The sequence below is a fragment of the Mustelus asterias genome, chromosome 10, assembly GCF_964213995.1.
Source record: "Mustelus asterias chromosome 10, sMusAst1.hap1.1, whole genome shotgun sequence".
In the NCBI taxonomy this organism is placed as follows: domain Eukaryota; kingdom Metazoa; phylum Chordata; class Chondrichthyes; order Carcharhiniformes; family Triakidae; genus Mustelus; species Mustelus asterias.
This window is the reverse complement of record NC_135810.1, coordinates 105,697,517-105,712,745: the sequence shown is the minus strand read 5'-3', so window position 1 is coordinate 105,712,745 and position 15,229 is coordinate 105,697,517. Positions and strand designations below refer to the sequence as shown.

The 15,229-nt window shown below is 47.5% G+C and overlaps 1 protein-coding gene across 4 annotated transcripts in view; it reads right to left on the bottom strand.

The window, feature by feature from the left end:
* The window catches only part of LOC144499841 (CRACD-like protein), a 200,891-nt gene that overhangs the window by 26,059 nt on the left and 159,603 nt on the right, over positions 1–15,229 (bottom strand). For all 4 annotated transcript variants that reach the window (XM_078222377.1, XM_078222375.1, XM_078222376.1 and 1 more), the window contains 2 exons: positions 13,620–13,871; positions 9,228–10,875 (listed from right to left, as the gene is read on the bottom strand). In XM_078222377.1, the coding sequence (XP_078078503.1) occupies positions 9,228–10,875; positions 13,620–13,871 (1,900 nt within the window). The remainder of the gene's footprint in view (positions 1–9,227; positions 10,876–13,619; positions 13,872–15,229) is intronic.

Below are 15,229 nucleotides of genomic sequence, written 5' to 3'. Positions count from 1 at the left end.
GAAAAGATTTAGCGGCAGAGGGGATACGCTTCAGGTAACATTGAGCAATGCAGAGAAATAAGACCCAAACCATGAAGTCTGAGGGCAATTTCCCAGGAGACCAGCTAAGATATATTAATTCCACTCTCATTAATCAAAATGTCACAAAACTGAGGGTAATATTTTGAAATGCAATGAAGCTCAGATGAAGAATTCAATTAGCTGTCTGGGGAGGAGAGAGGTCTATGTTTCTTTGTTCTGTGGAACTGATTAACTTGTTGGAATGTAGCCAAGTGTGACATCTTTGCATAGAGTTACGATTACACAATGTATATAAAAAGGTCATGGATTCATTGTCCTGGGTTTTCTTTATCTGCTAACATGAATTTACTCTAAGAAAGACAACTTCTGTTTAAATGTGTTCCTTTTGAAAGTTTCAATGAATGCAAAAAGTTGTACAATCTCTCCGCGGTACACAATAGCAAGGTGTTCTCAGGCAGTAGAAAATAAATAGTCTCAGTAACCGTGAACATGACGACCATCGTCAATTGTTGTAAAAATCCATCTGGTTCTTTAGGGGAGGAAATCTGCCAGCCTTGCCCGGTCTGGTCCACATGTGACTCCAGACCTACAGCAATGTGGTTGACTCTTAACTGTCCTCTGCAATGGCTGAGCACGCCCCTCAGTGTACCCGAACAGGCGCCAGAGTGTGGCGACTAGGGGATTTTCACAGTAACCTTCTTTTTAAATTCATTCATGGGACATGGGCGTCACAGGCTGGCCAGCATTTATTGCCCATCCCTAGTTGCCCTTGGAGGGCAGTTGAGAATCAACCACATTGCTGTGACTCTGGAGTCACGTGTAGGCCAGACCGGGTAAGGATGGCAGATTTCCTTCCCTAAAGGACATTAGTGAACCAGATGCGGTGTTAATGTAAGTCTACCTGTGACACTAATAAATAAACCTAAACAGTTCAAGGGCAATTAGGGATGGGCAACAAGTGCTGGCCCAGCCAGCAACACCCACATCCTATGAAAGAATAAAAGAAAACCCAAAATAACAGCAATAGTACACTTGAAATGTGTACTGTTATTTGTACAACTGTTGTTGTGCTAATGTTTGTGTAATAAGACTTCAGAGGCAGAAGTCCCTTCACCAGAATCCCTTTATTTACCAACTCTAACAGCAGTCTACCTCCAGGGGGTGTCAGAGGAACTGACACTGCCGATTAAGTACAAGGCAAAGACTCCCTGATTGGCCCATCAATTGGCTCCTTAATCAGGAAGTTCATATTCCAATAGGCCAACCTCAATGGCCTGATTGAAGTCATTACAGTTTGAATGAGTCATAGAAATAGAAAGAAACCCTACAGTGCAGAAGGAGGCCATTTGGCCCATCGAGTCTGCACCGACCACAATCCCACCCAGGCCCTACCCCCACACATTGTCCCCGCTAATCCCTCTAACCTACGCATCCCAGGACTCTAAGGGGCAATTTTTTTAACCTGGCCAATCAACCTAACCCGCACATCTTTGGATGTGTTTCCTCTACCACTCGCACATCAGCAAGCATGTACATGCTTGGTTAGCACTGCTGCCTCACAGCCCCAGGGACCCGGGTCCAATTCTGGCCTTGGGACACTGTCTGTGTGGAGTTTGCACATTCTCCCTGTGTCTGCGCGTGTTTCCTCTGGGTGCTCTGTCAGTCCACAGTCCAAAGATCTGCAGGTTAGGTGGATTGACCATGCTAAATTTCCCCTTAGTGCCCCAAGATGTGTAGGTTAAGGGGATTAGCAGGGTAAATAATAAATAATCAGTTGATGATGCAGACTCAACCTTGAATGGCCTCCTCCTGCACTGTAGGGATTCTATGATTCTATTCTATTCAATGCATCTCTCCTCTCTAAACCAGCACCTGCTGACTGACTGCAGGTGATATCTTTTCCAAAGCCCTTTACTAACAATGCTTTTGAAATAGTGAACTGAAGGTTTGTGAGTGTGCTACAGGGTGGCTGAATGAAGATCTTCCCGCTCCTCGACCTTTCTTTGTTACTAACTTCAGGGGCATAGCCACAACTGTATAAATATCCACTATGCCTGGTAGCGTGTGCTCTGGCTTTTTTTAATACAACCAATTGAAGCAGTAACTGCTGAAGAATAATGCAAGGCTGTAAAGCAGTTGTGTGCGGCAAGTGGTTTTCAGGCTTTCAGCGTGGACATATTGGCCTCGGTTTCCTGGTTATAACACAGCTAATAACCAGGGCTCCCTGGTTACGGAATTCCTCACTTGTTGCATCCCGAGCTTGTGTAGCAACTTCCAAGGGATGCACGTACAATCTGAGGCACATTTTCCCGAGGGGGAAAAAGCAGAAAACTGAGAAATGAATCAATCTAAATCATGTGTCGACACCCTCTTTTGCTCGGAGCAGCACCAAAGGAGAGTTATTCACCCATCCTCGCGGTGGACTGCTTATAACGCAGGGCACAGCTAAAAGAGGGAAAGCACAAAACGGGTGAAAAGGGGTAGGGGAAAAAATTAAACAAAAACTTGTATTAATTCTGTCCGTCTGTATTTCATAGCCCACAACAAGCCTTTAGGGCATTGTCTTATGTGTTGCAAAATTAACACATATAAATAAATAAGTGAGAAAGGCCAGTAGAAAGCAATAATGCTTTAGTTTTTATAGCTATCTGGGTTTGATTCTTGTGTTAAACTGTGTTCACAAGAATTAACACAAAAGATTGCTTATTCAGGTGAAGTTAGGGAAAATGTGCAGGGCAGGATGTCACAGTATAGGATCAAGTTTAAATTTAAGTTTATTACTTAGAATCATAGAATGGTTACAGCACAGAAGGAGGCCGTTCGGCCTGTCGTGTCAGTTCTGGCTCCCTGAAGGAACAGGTCACCGAGTGCCGCTCCTCTGCCTTTTCCCTGTAGCCTTGCACATTTTTCCTTTTCCAATACTGAACCAATTCCCTTTTGAAAGCCACAAATGATCCTGCTGCCACCGCCACACTTCAGGCCATGTCTTCCGCACCCTGACTACTCAACGTGTAAAAAAAGCTTTTCCTTGCGTCGCCACTGCTTCTTTTGCCAATTGCCTCAAATCTGTGACCTCCGGTTCTCAATCCCTCCACTGATAGGAGGTTTCTCCCCGCTCTGTCCAGACCCATCATTAATACTTCCAGCAAGCCTCTTAACCTTCCTTTTTATAGGATTACAACCCCCAGCTTCTCCAATCTATCCATGGAACTGACGCTCCTAATCCTAAAACCATTCTTGTGAATCTTTTCAGAACAGTCTCTAATCATAGAATCCCTACAGGAGGCCATTCAGCCCATCAAGTCTGCATTGACTCTCTGAAAGATGAAACTTATCTAGATCCTAGCCCCGTAAACCCACATATTTCATAGAAAAATCATAGAAACCCTACAGTACAGAAAGAGGCCATTCGGCCCATCGAGTCTGCACCAACCACAATCCCACCCAGGCCCTACCCCCATATCCCTACATATTTTACCCACTAATCCCTCTAACCTACGCATCTCAGGACACTAAGGGGCAATTTTAGCACGGCCAATCAACCTAACCCGCACATCTTTGGACTGTGGGATGAAACTGGAGCACCCGGAGGAAACCCACGCAGACATGGGAAGAATGTGCAAACTCCACACAGACATATTTACCCCAATAATCCACTTAACCCGCACACCTTGGAGTGTGGGAGGAAACCGGAGCACCCGGAGGAAACCCACGCAGACACGGGGAGAACGTGCAATCTCCGGACAGGCAGTGACCCAAGGGCGGAATTGAAGCCGGGTCCCTGGCACAGTGAGGCAGCAGTGCTTACCACTGTGCTGCCCATAATAATATAATCATAGAATCAAAGAATCTACAGTGCAGAAAGAGGCCATTTGGCCCATCGAGCCTGCACCGACAACAATCCCACCCAGGTCCCATCTCTGTAACCCCACATATTTACAGTCCTAATCCCCCTGACATTAAGGGGCAATTTATCATGACCAATCAACCTAACTGACTGTCCATGATTAATTTTAATGTCATCACATCCTTTGTTAAGTGTTGTTCCCAGAACTGGATGCAATACTCCTATGGAGACCAGGTTTTATGCGGGTTTAACATAACCTTCTTGCTTTTGTACTTTATTCCCCTATCGATAAAGCCCTGGATACGAAGTGCTTTATTAACCTCTTTCTCAACTTGCCCTGCCACCTTCAATGATTTATGTACACATACACCCCATCCCTCTGCTCCTGCACCCTGTTTAAAATTGTACTCTTTATTTTCTATTAGTTTCTCTGCCATTCAGAGGGCGGCACGGTGGCACAGTGGTTAGCACTGCTGCCTCACAGCGCCAGGGACCAAGATCCAATTCTCGGCTTGGATCACTGTCTGTGTGGAGTTTGCACATTCTTCCCATGTCTGCGTGGGTTTCCTCCGGGTGCTCCGGTTTCATCCCACAGTCTAAAGATGTGCGGGTTAGGTCGATTGGCCACGCTAAATTGTCCCTTAGTGTCAGGGGGACTAGCAGGGTAAATATCTGGGATTACGGGAATATGGTCTGGGTGGGAATGTTGTCGGTACAGACTCGATGGACTGAACAGCTTCCTTCCGCACTGTAGGGATTCTATGATTCTTTCTCTGTATTAACTTTACCAGCTACCTGTCCGCCCATTCCACCAACTTGTCTGTTCTTTTGAGGTTCTACACTATATCCCTCCTGGGTCACAAATCATATCATCCACAAATTTTGAAATTGTGCCATGTACGCCAAGGTCTAGGTCATTAATATATATCAGGTCCCGCCATTCTCAACGGGATTTCCCATTGATGCCACCCCATGCCGCTGAGAAACCCAGGGGAAGAGGTGCGCTGCCAACAGGACCGGAGAATCCCACCGGCATGGACTGGGGAATCCCGCCGGCATGAATGGTCCCCTCTGTCTGTTTTCAAGAAGGAGTTAGGGGCTCTTGGGGATCAAAGGATATGGGGGGAAGACGGGATCAGGTTATTGGGTTGGATGATCAGCTACATGGGAAGTTCATTCCTGAAGTGGTAACGAGCAGGATCATACTGAATGGCAGAGCAGGCTCGAAGGGCCGAATGGCCTACTCCTGCTCCTAGTTTCTATATGTAATGTTTGCGATTGTTCATTGGCACCACCCCTGAGCCGAAGGAGGATTGGAAAATGATGGGCAATGCCTCCACAATTTCCACTCTCACTTCCTTCAGTATCTTTGGATGCATCTCATGCAGATGTATTGCAGAATCATAGCACATTATAGACAGAAGGGGGCCCCCTGTGCCTCTACTAGTTCTATGGAAGAGCTATCCATTTGTCCCATTCCCCTGTTCTTTTCGTATAACCCTGCTCACTTTACTTTTCAAAGTCTTCTCCAATTACCCTTTGAACTTTACTATTGATTCTACTTCTACCAGCCTCTCGGACAAGTGCATTCTAGATTATAACAGCTCGTTACTTTAAAAATAAACTCATAGCTGCTATGCTATTTTAAGTCGGTTTCTTCTAGTTATTGACCCTGCTGCCAGTAGCAACAGCTTCTCTTACTTATTCTAACAAAACCCATCAGAAACTTGAACACCTCGACCAAGCCTCCCCTCAAGCTCCACACTCAGGAGAAAGTACCAGCTTCTCTGGTCACTCCACATAACATTTCCACCTCAGGACTGGTGGAAGTGAGTATTCATCTCCCCCCTCTTCCCCCGGCAAGATGCCAGCTGCTATTGCCAGTTATTGCCAGTTATTGCCAGTTGGCACGGCACGGTGGCACAGTGGTTAGCACTGCTGCCTCACAGCGCCAGGGACAGGGGTTCGATTCCCGGCTTGGGTCACTGTCTGTCCGGAGTTTGCACATTCCCCCTGTGCCTGTGTGGGTTTCCTCCGGGTGCTCCGGTTTCCTCTCACAGTCCAAAGATGTGTGGGTTAGGTTGATTGGCCATGTTAAATTGCCCCTTACTGTCAGGTGTGCTAGCGAGGTGGGGTTATGGGGATAAGGCCTGGGTGGGATTGTTGACTGTGCTGGCGCGATGGGCAAAATGGCCTCCTTCTGCACTGTAGGGGTTCTACAATCCCAAAGCAACAGGACCTTGAGATGAGGGCAGTGCAGATGTGCTGAGGACTTGCACCATTTGCAGAATAAATTACCCATTTCGGTGGCACTCCCACAAGATGCAGAAACATGGCAGAGTGGGGCAGGAGTAAACTCACTCATTGGTCGCGATTTTACTGGCTCACCCCATCCATCGATGGGCAGATCGAGCTGGTACAATCGCGCGGGAGCTGAGAAATCAGGATTGCGCCCGATTTCCCGTCTCTCGCCATCTTACTGGCAGCGGATATCCGGCATGATCAGCAAGAGGCCAACTAATTTCTTCAAATATATTAAAATGCTAATTGACATGTTTTTCGGAAGCCGGGCACTCAATCGCCCGGGCTCACTGGCCTTTGCGGCCTCACCGGGAGCAATTCTTTCTGGCGAGGAAAATACCTGGCCCCTAACAACGGGGAACAGATGTTTGGCCTCGCTGGTAGAACCGGAAGCCACTGAGGCCCCCCCGGAAGGTTGGGGCAAGGGGGGAGGTGCCACTCGGGCAGTGCCAGCCTGGCACCATGGCACAGCCCACCAGGCATTGTCAGGGGCATGGCTTGAAAGGGGTTGGGCCTGAAGGGGGCAGGGCATTTGGGGTGGTGCCTGAAGGGGGCGGGACCAGGCCAGGAGAGCCTGATCAGGGAGGGAGGGGGGACCCACTACCGCTCTGCAGGCGATCGGTGGGGGTGAGGTGTAGGCACACCCACAGTGTAGGGAGGAAGTTCCAGGATTTTGACCCAGCGACAGTAAAGGCGCTGCAATAAATTTCCAAGACAGGGATGGTAAATGGCTTGGAGGGGAACTCCCAGGTGATATGTTCCCATTGCCTACTTCCCTTGTCTTTCAAGGTGGTAATAGTTTGGAAGTTGCTAAGGAGCCTTTCTTGAGTTGATGCAGTGCATCTTGTAGATAGTACACCCAGCTGCCACAATGCGTCAGTGGGCGAGAGAATGAATGCTTGTGGATGGGCTGCCAATCAAGTGGGCTGCTTTGTCCTGGATGGTGTGAAGCTTTCTGGGCATTGTTGGAGCTGCACCCATCCAGGCAAGTGGCAAGTAGATGGTGGACCAGTTTGGGGAGTTCGGAGGTGAGTTACCCAACTTGCGAGTAACTCGGCCTCAAGGATAGGAAGAGAGATGAGCAAAAAAGCAGACAGAATGTTTTACCATATGAATATGTCTCAGACTAATGGGGTGTCCAATGATTAGCATCGGAATCACTGCTGTTTATAAATATTGCAGATTTAGACATAAAAAAGCAAGGAATAAAATCAGGACACAAAACTGGGAAGAGTAGAAAACTGGCTAGAAGAATGCAGAAGACTACAGGATGATGTAAACAGCCTAAAGAAAGGGGAACATTTAGAAACATAAGAATAAAGAATAAATATTTACCTTAAATCATAAAGTTCATAATGTCAGGAGAAACAGAGACCATCTAAGTACAATAATTCTCAATAGTGAATTCCTAATAGGTTAAATATTGCCATTAAGAAAGGAAATGGGACTTTGGAATTGAATACGGATGTAAAGGGATTAAATAAAATCATTTGCAAAGAAACATCTGGAAGGCTAAATTTAGCAGCTAGCCACAATGACCACCAACGCCCTCAACCCCCTCCCTAATCCCCCTCCCCCACTCTGACAACGTCAGCCATTAATTGACTGCCCTCAGAAACAGGAAGTCTTGCCTCAGCGAGCTGCCAGCCAATCAGAGGCCGGCAGCCCTCCAGTACTGCCACCAGGAGCAGTGGCCAGTGCCGGTACTGCAGCGAGGCCCAAGGGGGAGGGCGTGCAGTGCTGGATCTGGGATTGTAGGTAAGTCGGGGGTCTCGGCGGAGCCGGGCTGGCAGGCCCTGGTGAGGTGTGGGTGAGGGTTAGGGGGTAGGAAGACCAGTTGGGGAAGGGTGGTTACACTTTGGTGGGGAGGCCCCTCCTACAAGCTCGGGAGTAATTAATTGACTGATGTTCTGGCATCATGTTCTGGCACTATTTAAACACACGCGCTTTCTTTCTACCTGAATAAGAGAAATCAGGGGTTAGGGCTGCCGAAAGGGCAAATCAACTGGGACTGCATTCTCTTCAATAATGAAAATTGAAGGAGGACTTGGGTGGAATGTTTAAAGCAGCATCAGAAAAATAAACTATTTCAATTAGAATGTAGGTCATGATTATACATAAGAACCAAATACACAGTGCAGAAGATCGTTTTTTATGAAGGAGTTATTGAAATGTGGAATACTTTCATAGAATCCCTACAGTGCAGGAGGCCATTCGGCCCATCGAGCCTGTACTGACACCAATCCCACCCAGGCCCTATCCTCATAACCCCACTTATCTACCCTGCTAATCTCCTTAACACTAAGGGTCAATTTTAGCATGGCCAATCCACCTGTCTGCACATCTTTGGACTCTGGGAGGAAACCGGAGCACCCGGAGGAAACCCACGCAGACATGGGGAGAATTTGCAAACTCCACACAGACAGTGACCTGAGGCTGGAACTGAACCCGCGTCCCTGGCGCTGTGAGGCAGCAGTGCTAACCACCGTGCCGCCCACATCATGTGGGTGCACGCTATCTGTGCCTTGTAGTTATCAATTTTAAATCTCAAGAGTGCGCTGGAAGGATAGGGAAACTATAGTGAGAGGGAGATAGAGGCGGAACCAGACAGAGAGAGAAAGAGAGAAGAGAGAGATGGAAAAGAGATGGAGTGAGAATGACAGAGGGCGAAAGGGAAGAGAGAGAGGGAACGGGAAGAAGAGAGAGAGGGAAAAGAGATGGAGTGAGAATGACAGAGGGGGAGAAGGGGAGAGAGAGTGGGGGAGAGAGAGAGTGGGAGAGAGAAAGGGAGAGAGAGAGAGAGAGATAGGGAGCCAGAAGGAGCGAGGGAAGGAAAGGGAAAAGAGAGAGGGAGAAGAAGAGATGGTGTGAGAATGACAGAGGGAGAGAGAGCAGGAGAGAGAGAGAACACAGAATGTTGGGATCAGTTTGGGCAAAGGAGGAAAATGGGAGGATGGAAAATCAGCACTGAAAAGGTTTAAATTCAGAGTAAAAGTCACATCGAATCCTCCTTCACTTTAATGTGTCTGTTACACCCAATAAACATGAGGTTTCTTACCAGAGTTTTTATTGACACTTGGTTTTTTCTCTGCCTCTTTCACTCTTTCCTGGCTGGCTTTGACAGGCTTGTTCTGCTTCTCTGTGGCTGTTGCTGCGGTGCCGGCGTTCTGTAGGACAGGTTTTTTCGGTAAGGGGGGCTTCACAGCCAGGCATTCTGAAGATTTGGTTTTCAGTTTCCCATCCTCCTTTGGTGCGTTGCCAAGGGGTGCCTCAGGCGGCTTCTTGACTTCGCCCTTCTCGGCCTTGGCTTGCAAAGCTGAGCCGCCCGAGTTCAAAGCGGCGTCGGCGCTGTGCCGTTTTACTGTCTCTTTGTAGTCAGAGTGAGAACTCTCTTTGTACTTTAGCGAATGTGAGGTACTGCGGAGCTTAACACCAAACACGCCCCTTCCACTCTCAATTCTGCCTTCCCCCTGCTCCGCCTTTTCATAGCTCTGTGCATCGACAGAAGGTTCGGAGAGGGAGATCCCGTCATTCTTCTCCGTCTGCTCTTTTCCAGGCAGTGCACCGGCATTCTGATGGAATCGGTTATGCGAAATGTCTGAATCTGCTGTCAGATTCCCTTCGCTCCACTTGGCGCTGCCTCTTCTCGACCTGTTCCACGCTGAGGAGATTGAGAATTTGAAGGAGCCCTGACCATTTTTCTTAAATGGACTCTGCTGGCTTGTTGTTTTGTCTTCCGATGTTTTCATGTCCGCTTCCTTAAATACTGCTGTTTCCGCGTGTTCCGGGCCGCCACTCACGGTTTCTGAGACAGGCAGGTCTTTGGGTGTTTGGGAAGTCTCTGCAGGTTGGAGATGCGCCTCAGTACGAGACGACACAATACCGCTGGAGTCTTCGGACGCTTCGCTTGACCCGTCCTCAAGATCTGAGAGTTCTCCTGCAGCTTGTTTGACGGAACAAGCTTCTGAAGAAGAAGGCTCTCTCGATGTTGCCGCCATTTTGGTTTGTTCCTTAGAAGTTTCTTCAGTCTCCTGCACAACTTCTACTTCACTGATTTCTGTCCCTAAGGGAGGACTTGAAGGTGGCTTCTGAGAGTCTGGTAATAGTGTGTCTGATGGAATTACAGTGCTTGTTTGATGTACAGCCTCTTTAGCAAAGGAGGTATCGACAGAAACCGCGTCCACCTCACACGCTGTGGGCTTGACTTCTGACCCCAAAAGGTTTATTCCTTCTTTTTCTTTCACTGGGTCAATAAAATCAAGGGGAGTGGTCGGATCTTCAGACAGGACAATTGTCGACCCTGGTAACATGAGGATTTGTGTAGCGGCCACTTCTACTATTTCAAACTCCATCAGATCGACATCTTCTCCAGCTTCTGATGGGGCAGCAGGTATAGAGCTTGCTTTCAGATGATCACCCATATCTAAAGCACCAGGCGGGGCAGCGATCTCTACAGGGATAAACTCACCCACTGGTTGTTCTGAATCATCACCCACTTCCGTGCCACTTGGCTGCACTGCCATCGGCTCAATGAGTAGCAGAGGTTGTCCCTGAGTGAGAACCGGTGGCAGGACTTCCCTTCCATCTTTCACGCTCACTTCAGAATTGGCAATCTCAGCGTCGTAGTTAATGATTTCTTGTTCATTTTCCTCCCTTAGCTCGGGTACGTTGTATATGGTCTCACCTGGCCGCTCAGAAAGTAATCTCTGCAAATAAAAACGAGAGTCATCCGTGGCCAATTATTTTCTTAGAATCATAGAATCATACATTGCAGAAGAGACCCTTCGGCCCATCGAGTCTGAACCAACCCGCGAGAAACACCTGACCTCCCTCTTAACCCCATTTACCAGCACTCGGCCCCGAGCCTCGAATGTTACCACGTGCTAATTGCTCAAGTTTCTGCATCAAAGCCTCGTTTTTTAAATGAGCCACTTCAGCAAAGGAAGATGAACACCGGCTTTTACTGATCTCTCTGAGAATGAGCAAAATGAGACAGACGAAAGAGGGTTAGGGGGTTAGCTGGAAAACCCTGGGTGTGAAGTAAAGATCATGGATCATGGGCGGCACGGTAGCACAGTGGTTAGCACTGCTGCTTCACAGCTCCAGGGACCTGGGCTCGATTCCCGGCTTGGGTCACTGTCTGTGTGGAGTTTACACATTCTCCTCGTGTCTGCGTGGGTTTCCTCCGGGTGCTCCGGTTTCCTCCCACAGTCCAAAGATGTGTGGGTTAGGTTGATTGGCTATGCTAAAATTGCCCTTAGCGTCCTGGGATGCGTAGGTTAGAGGGATTAGTGGGTAAATATGTAGGGATATGGGGATAGGGCCTGGGTGGGATTGTGGTCGGTGAAGACCCGATGGGCCGAATGGCCTCTTTCTGTGCCGTAGGGTTTCTAAGATTTCTAATGCAGGGTCCAGTGGACCAAGAAGAAATGAACAAGGGAAAAGAGAAGATAGTCAGGGGAAAGAAATGATGTGATGAAGGGACAAAAGAGGTCACCTGGTAATTTGGACTGAATTATGGTGAGAAGTAAACGGGGAAGCTTCACTACTGGAAAAAAGAAGCAAACATTTAAAAACAAAGTGAGTCGGATGAAAATGGAAATGTTACCAGGCCCAAATGCTTTAAGATGAAGGTGCATCGTACTAAAGTAAATGTATCTTTGCGGGTAAAAAGATGGTTAGGTGACAGAAAGCAAACTGTAGCTAAATGGATACTTCTAGGGGAGGTGATGGCTTAGTGGGATTATCTCTCAGTGAGAAACGTTCTGGGGACCCAGGTTCAAATCCCGCGATGGCAGATGGTGGAATTTGAATTCAATATAAAATATCTGGAATTAAGAATCTACCGTTGACCATGAAACCATTGTCAAATGTTGGAAAAACCCATCTAGTTCAGTAATGTCCTTTAGGGAAGGAAATCTGCCATCCTTACCTGGTCTGGCCTACATATGACTCCAGAGCCACAGCAATATGGTTGACTCTCAAATGCCCTGGGCAAGTAGGGATAGGCACTAATGCTGACCCAGCCAGCGATGCCCATGTCCCATGAATGCATGAGAAAAAACTGTACAAGACATTGTTAGTTCAATCATATCTGGAATACTGAGTGGCATTCTGGGTATCCTATTCTAGGGAGGGTATTATAGCCATGGAAAGGATATAGTTCACTGGAACAAGAGCCAGTGTGACAGGTTGTGGCAGTAAGGAAAGGCATGGAAAACTGGAGGTTTTCACTGGAACGGAGAAGGTTAAAGTACATTCGAAGCTTGTGTGTATAGTAAAAGAGCAGAGAGTGAGGAATGTCACTCGCAGAGTGCTTGGAACACTTAGAGGCAATTTTCTTTCCACTAAGAGAGTTATTAGAGCATGAGGTACTTCACCAAAAGTGACTATTGAGCTCAAGGCTAACAGCATCACTTAAGAAAGAATTGTTCAAGTACTTGAAAGGCCAAGGAATTAGGATTGCAGTAAATGGCTCCAAGTAAGGAGCCAGCACCAGTACAAGTTCAACAGGCCAAATGGTCTCTTGCGCTGTTGTTTCTAGGGTGCCATAATAAGATAAATTAACACAGGATACAGTCACTAGGTGACGTTTAGTTTTATTCGATTGTAGGACAGTGGAAGCACTGAAGTAACAGTGGCACAATTTTGATGTTCTAGAAAGAAACAAACTGCAGTCGGAGGCTGCAAGATACAACTGGCCTCCACGGCCCTGGGTTAGGAAAGTTAAGGAAAGAAACAGCTTTCTAAATAACTATGAGGTGGTTCAAGATGGAAGCAGATTGAGAACCAAATCCAGCTTGCCTACAGTATCCCACCTCCCCCAACCACACACAGCAAATACCCTATCATCGGCCATCGCCATAGGCCATCGCCGAGTGGTATTATCATTAGACTATTAATCCAGAAACTCAGCTAAAGTTTTGGGGACCCGGGTTCGAATCCCGCCACGGCAGATGGCGGAATTTGAATTCAATAAAAAAAAGTATCTGGAATTAAGAATCTACTGATGACCGTGAAACCATTGTCCATTGTCGGAAAAACCCGTCTGGTTCACTAATGTCCTTTAGGGAAGGAAATCTGCCATCCTTACCTGATCTGGCCTACATGTGACTCCAGAGCCACAGCAATGTAGTTGACACTCAACTACACTCTGAACAAGGGCAACTAGGGATGGGCAATAAATGCTGGCCAGCCAGCGACGCCCCGGGCGGAATTTTACCGGCATGTCTGTCCGAGGTTCATATGATCCCACCTGAGGCCAATGGAGAATGGTGTTCTCCGGGCCTCGCCTGCTCCTGGGATCGGGACGGGCGTGCCGGTAAAATCCCGGCCACCATGTCCCACGAATGAGTAAAAACAAAAATCCCCATCATTGTAAACCTTCAGGAGGGGAGAGTGGGATGGGTGAAAATAGTCTGCTTCACGTATAAAAGTACACAATACTCACCGTAGAAGGTCTTCTTTTGGAGGAAGAGCGTTGGTTGCGCGGTTTGACTGAGAGTTTGTGTCTCGCAGCCGAATTGTCGAGACAAATGGCAAACGTAGGCGGAGTGTTAAAATCAATAGCAGGGGAAACAAGACTGTCAGAGGAAGAGATCTGAGCTGGTGGTGATGTCGGACTCCAGGGTCTCGAGCTTGACCTTGTTGGAATGATCGTAGGGAGGGGACTGCTGGGTCTAGAGGAAGATCCTGGCGAAATCTGTAAAAGAGTGAGTCTACATGTAAACTGCACATCGAATACAAACTCCTCCATGCAAGATACCGGAGGAAATGGTTGTTTTTAGCTTTGAATATTCCAGTCAAAGAAATAGCCAGCGGCAACTCTCAGCTATTTTGGTGATGGTTTGTGGATATTGATCTTAGCTATCCAGAAAAAAATATTTTGATTCTAACTCGAGAACTTAATCTATCCTGACATTCCAGGACAGCGCAGCAGGAATGTTGTATTGTTGACATCCTTTAGAAAGACAGGAAATAAAGAACTTGCATTTATATAGCAACTGTCACAACCCCCGAATATCCTAAGAAGCTTTATATGTACTTTTGATGGGAAGTCACGGTTGAATGACTCTAAACTCCAATCTCTAGCCACCAGCTAGGGGAGGCAGTGGTGTAGGGTATTGTCACTGGACTAGTAATTCCAGAGACCCAGGTTCACATCCTACCATGGCAGATGATGGTAAACAAATTCAATAATTGAATAATAATCATTAAACAATTGTCGATTGTCAAAAAAATCCATCTGGTTCACTCATGCCCTTTAGGATCTGGCCTACATGTGATTCCAGATCTGCAACAATGTGGTTGACTCTCAAATGCCCTCTGAAATGGCCCACTCAGCAAGCTACTCAGTTCAAGGGCAATTGGGGATGGGCAATAAATGTTGACCCAGCCAGAGGTGCCCACATCCCACGACAAAAAAAACCCGCCATCCCACTCCTTGGCAATTATTTGACTGTTCTGACCTTGAGATGCGCTCCTGACCGCATCTCCATGGCCATCAGTTTGACTGCCTACTTCCAACTTTGTAACATCGTCAACTCCATGCCTGCATCACCCTATCTGCTGCCGAAAACCTCATCTCTGTTTTTGGTCCTTCTCTGTTCCAACACATTCCTGATGTGTAGATGCCGGCGTTGGACTGGGGTGGGCACAGTAACAAGTCACACATTCCTGGCTTGCCTCCTACGTTCTACCCTCTGTGATAAAGTCATACAAAAATTCTGCTGTTAGCGCCTTAATTCACACCAAGTCACCCATTACTTTGTCTTCGCTTCTAGTTTAACGGGCACAGTAGGAAGTCTCACAACACCAGGTTAAAATCCAACAGGTTTATTTGGAATCATGAGCTTTCGGAGCGCTGTGCCTTCATCAGGGCGGCACGGTAGCACAGTGGTTAGCACTGCTGCTTCACAGCTCCAGGGACCTGGGTTCGATTCCCGGCTTGGGTCACTGTCTGTGTGGAGTTTGCACATTCTCCTCGTGTCTGCGTGGGCTTCCTCCGGGTGCTCCGGTTTCCTCCCACAGTCCAAAGATGTGCGGGTTAGGTTGATTGGC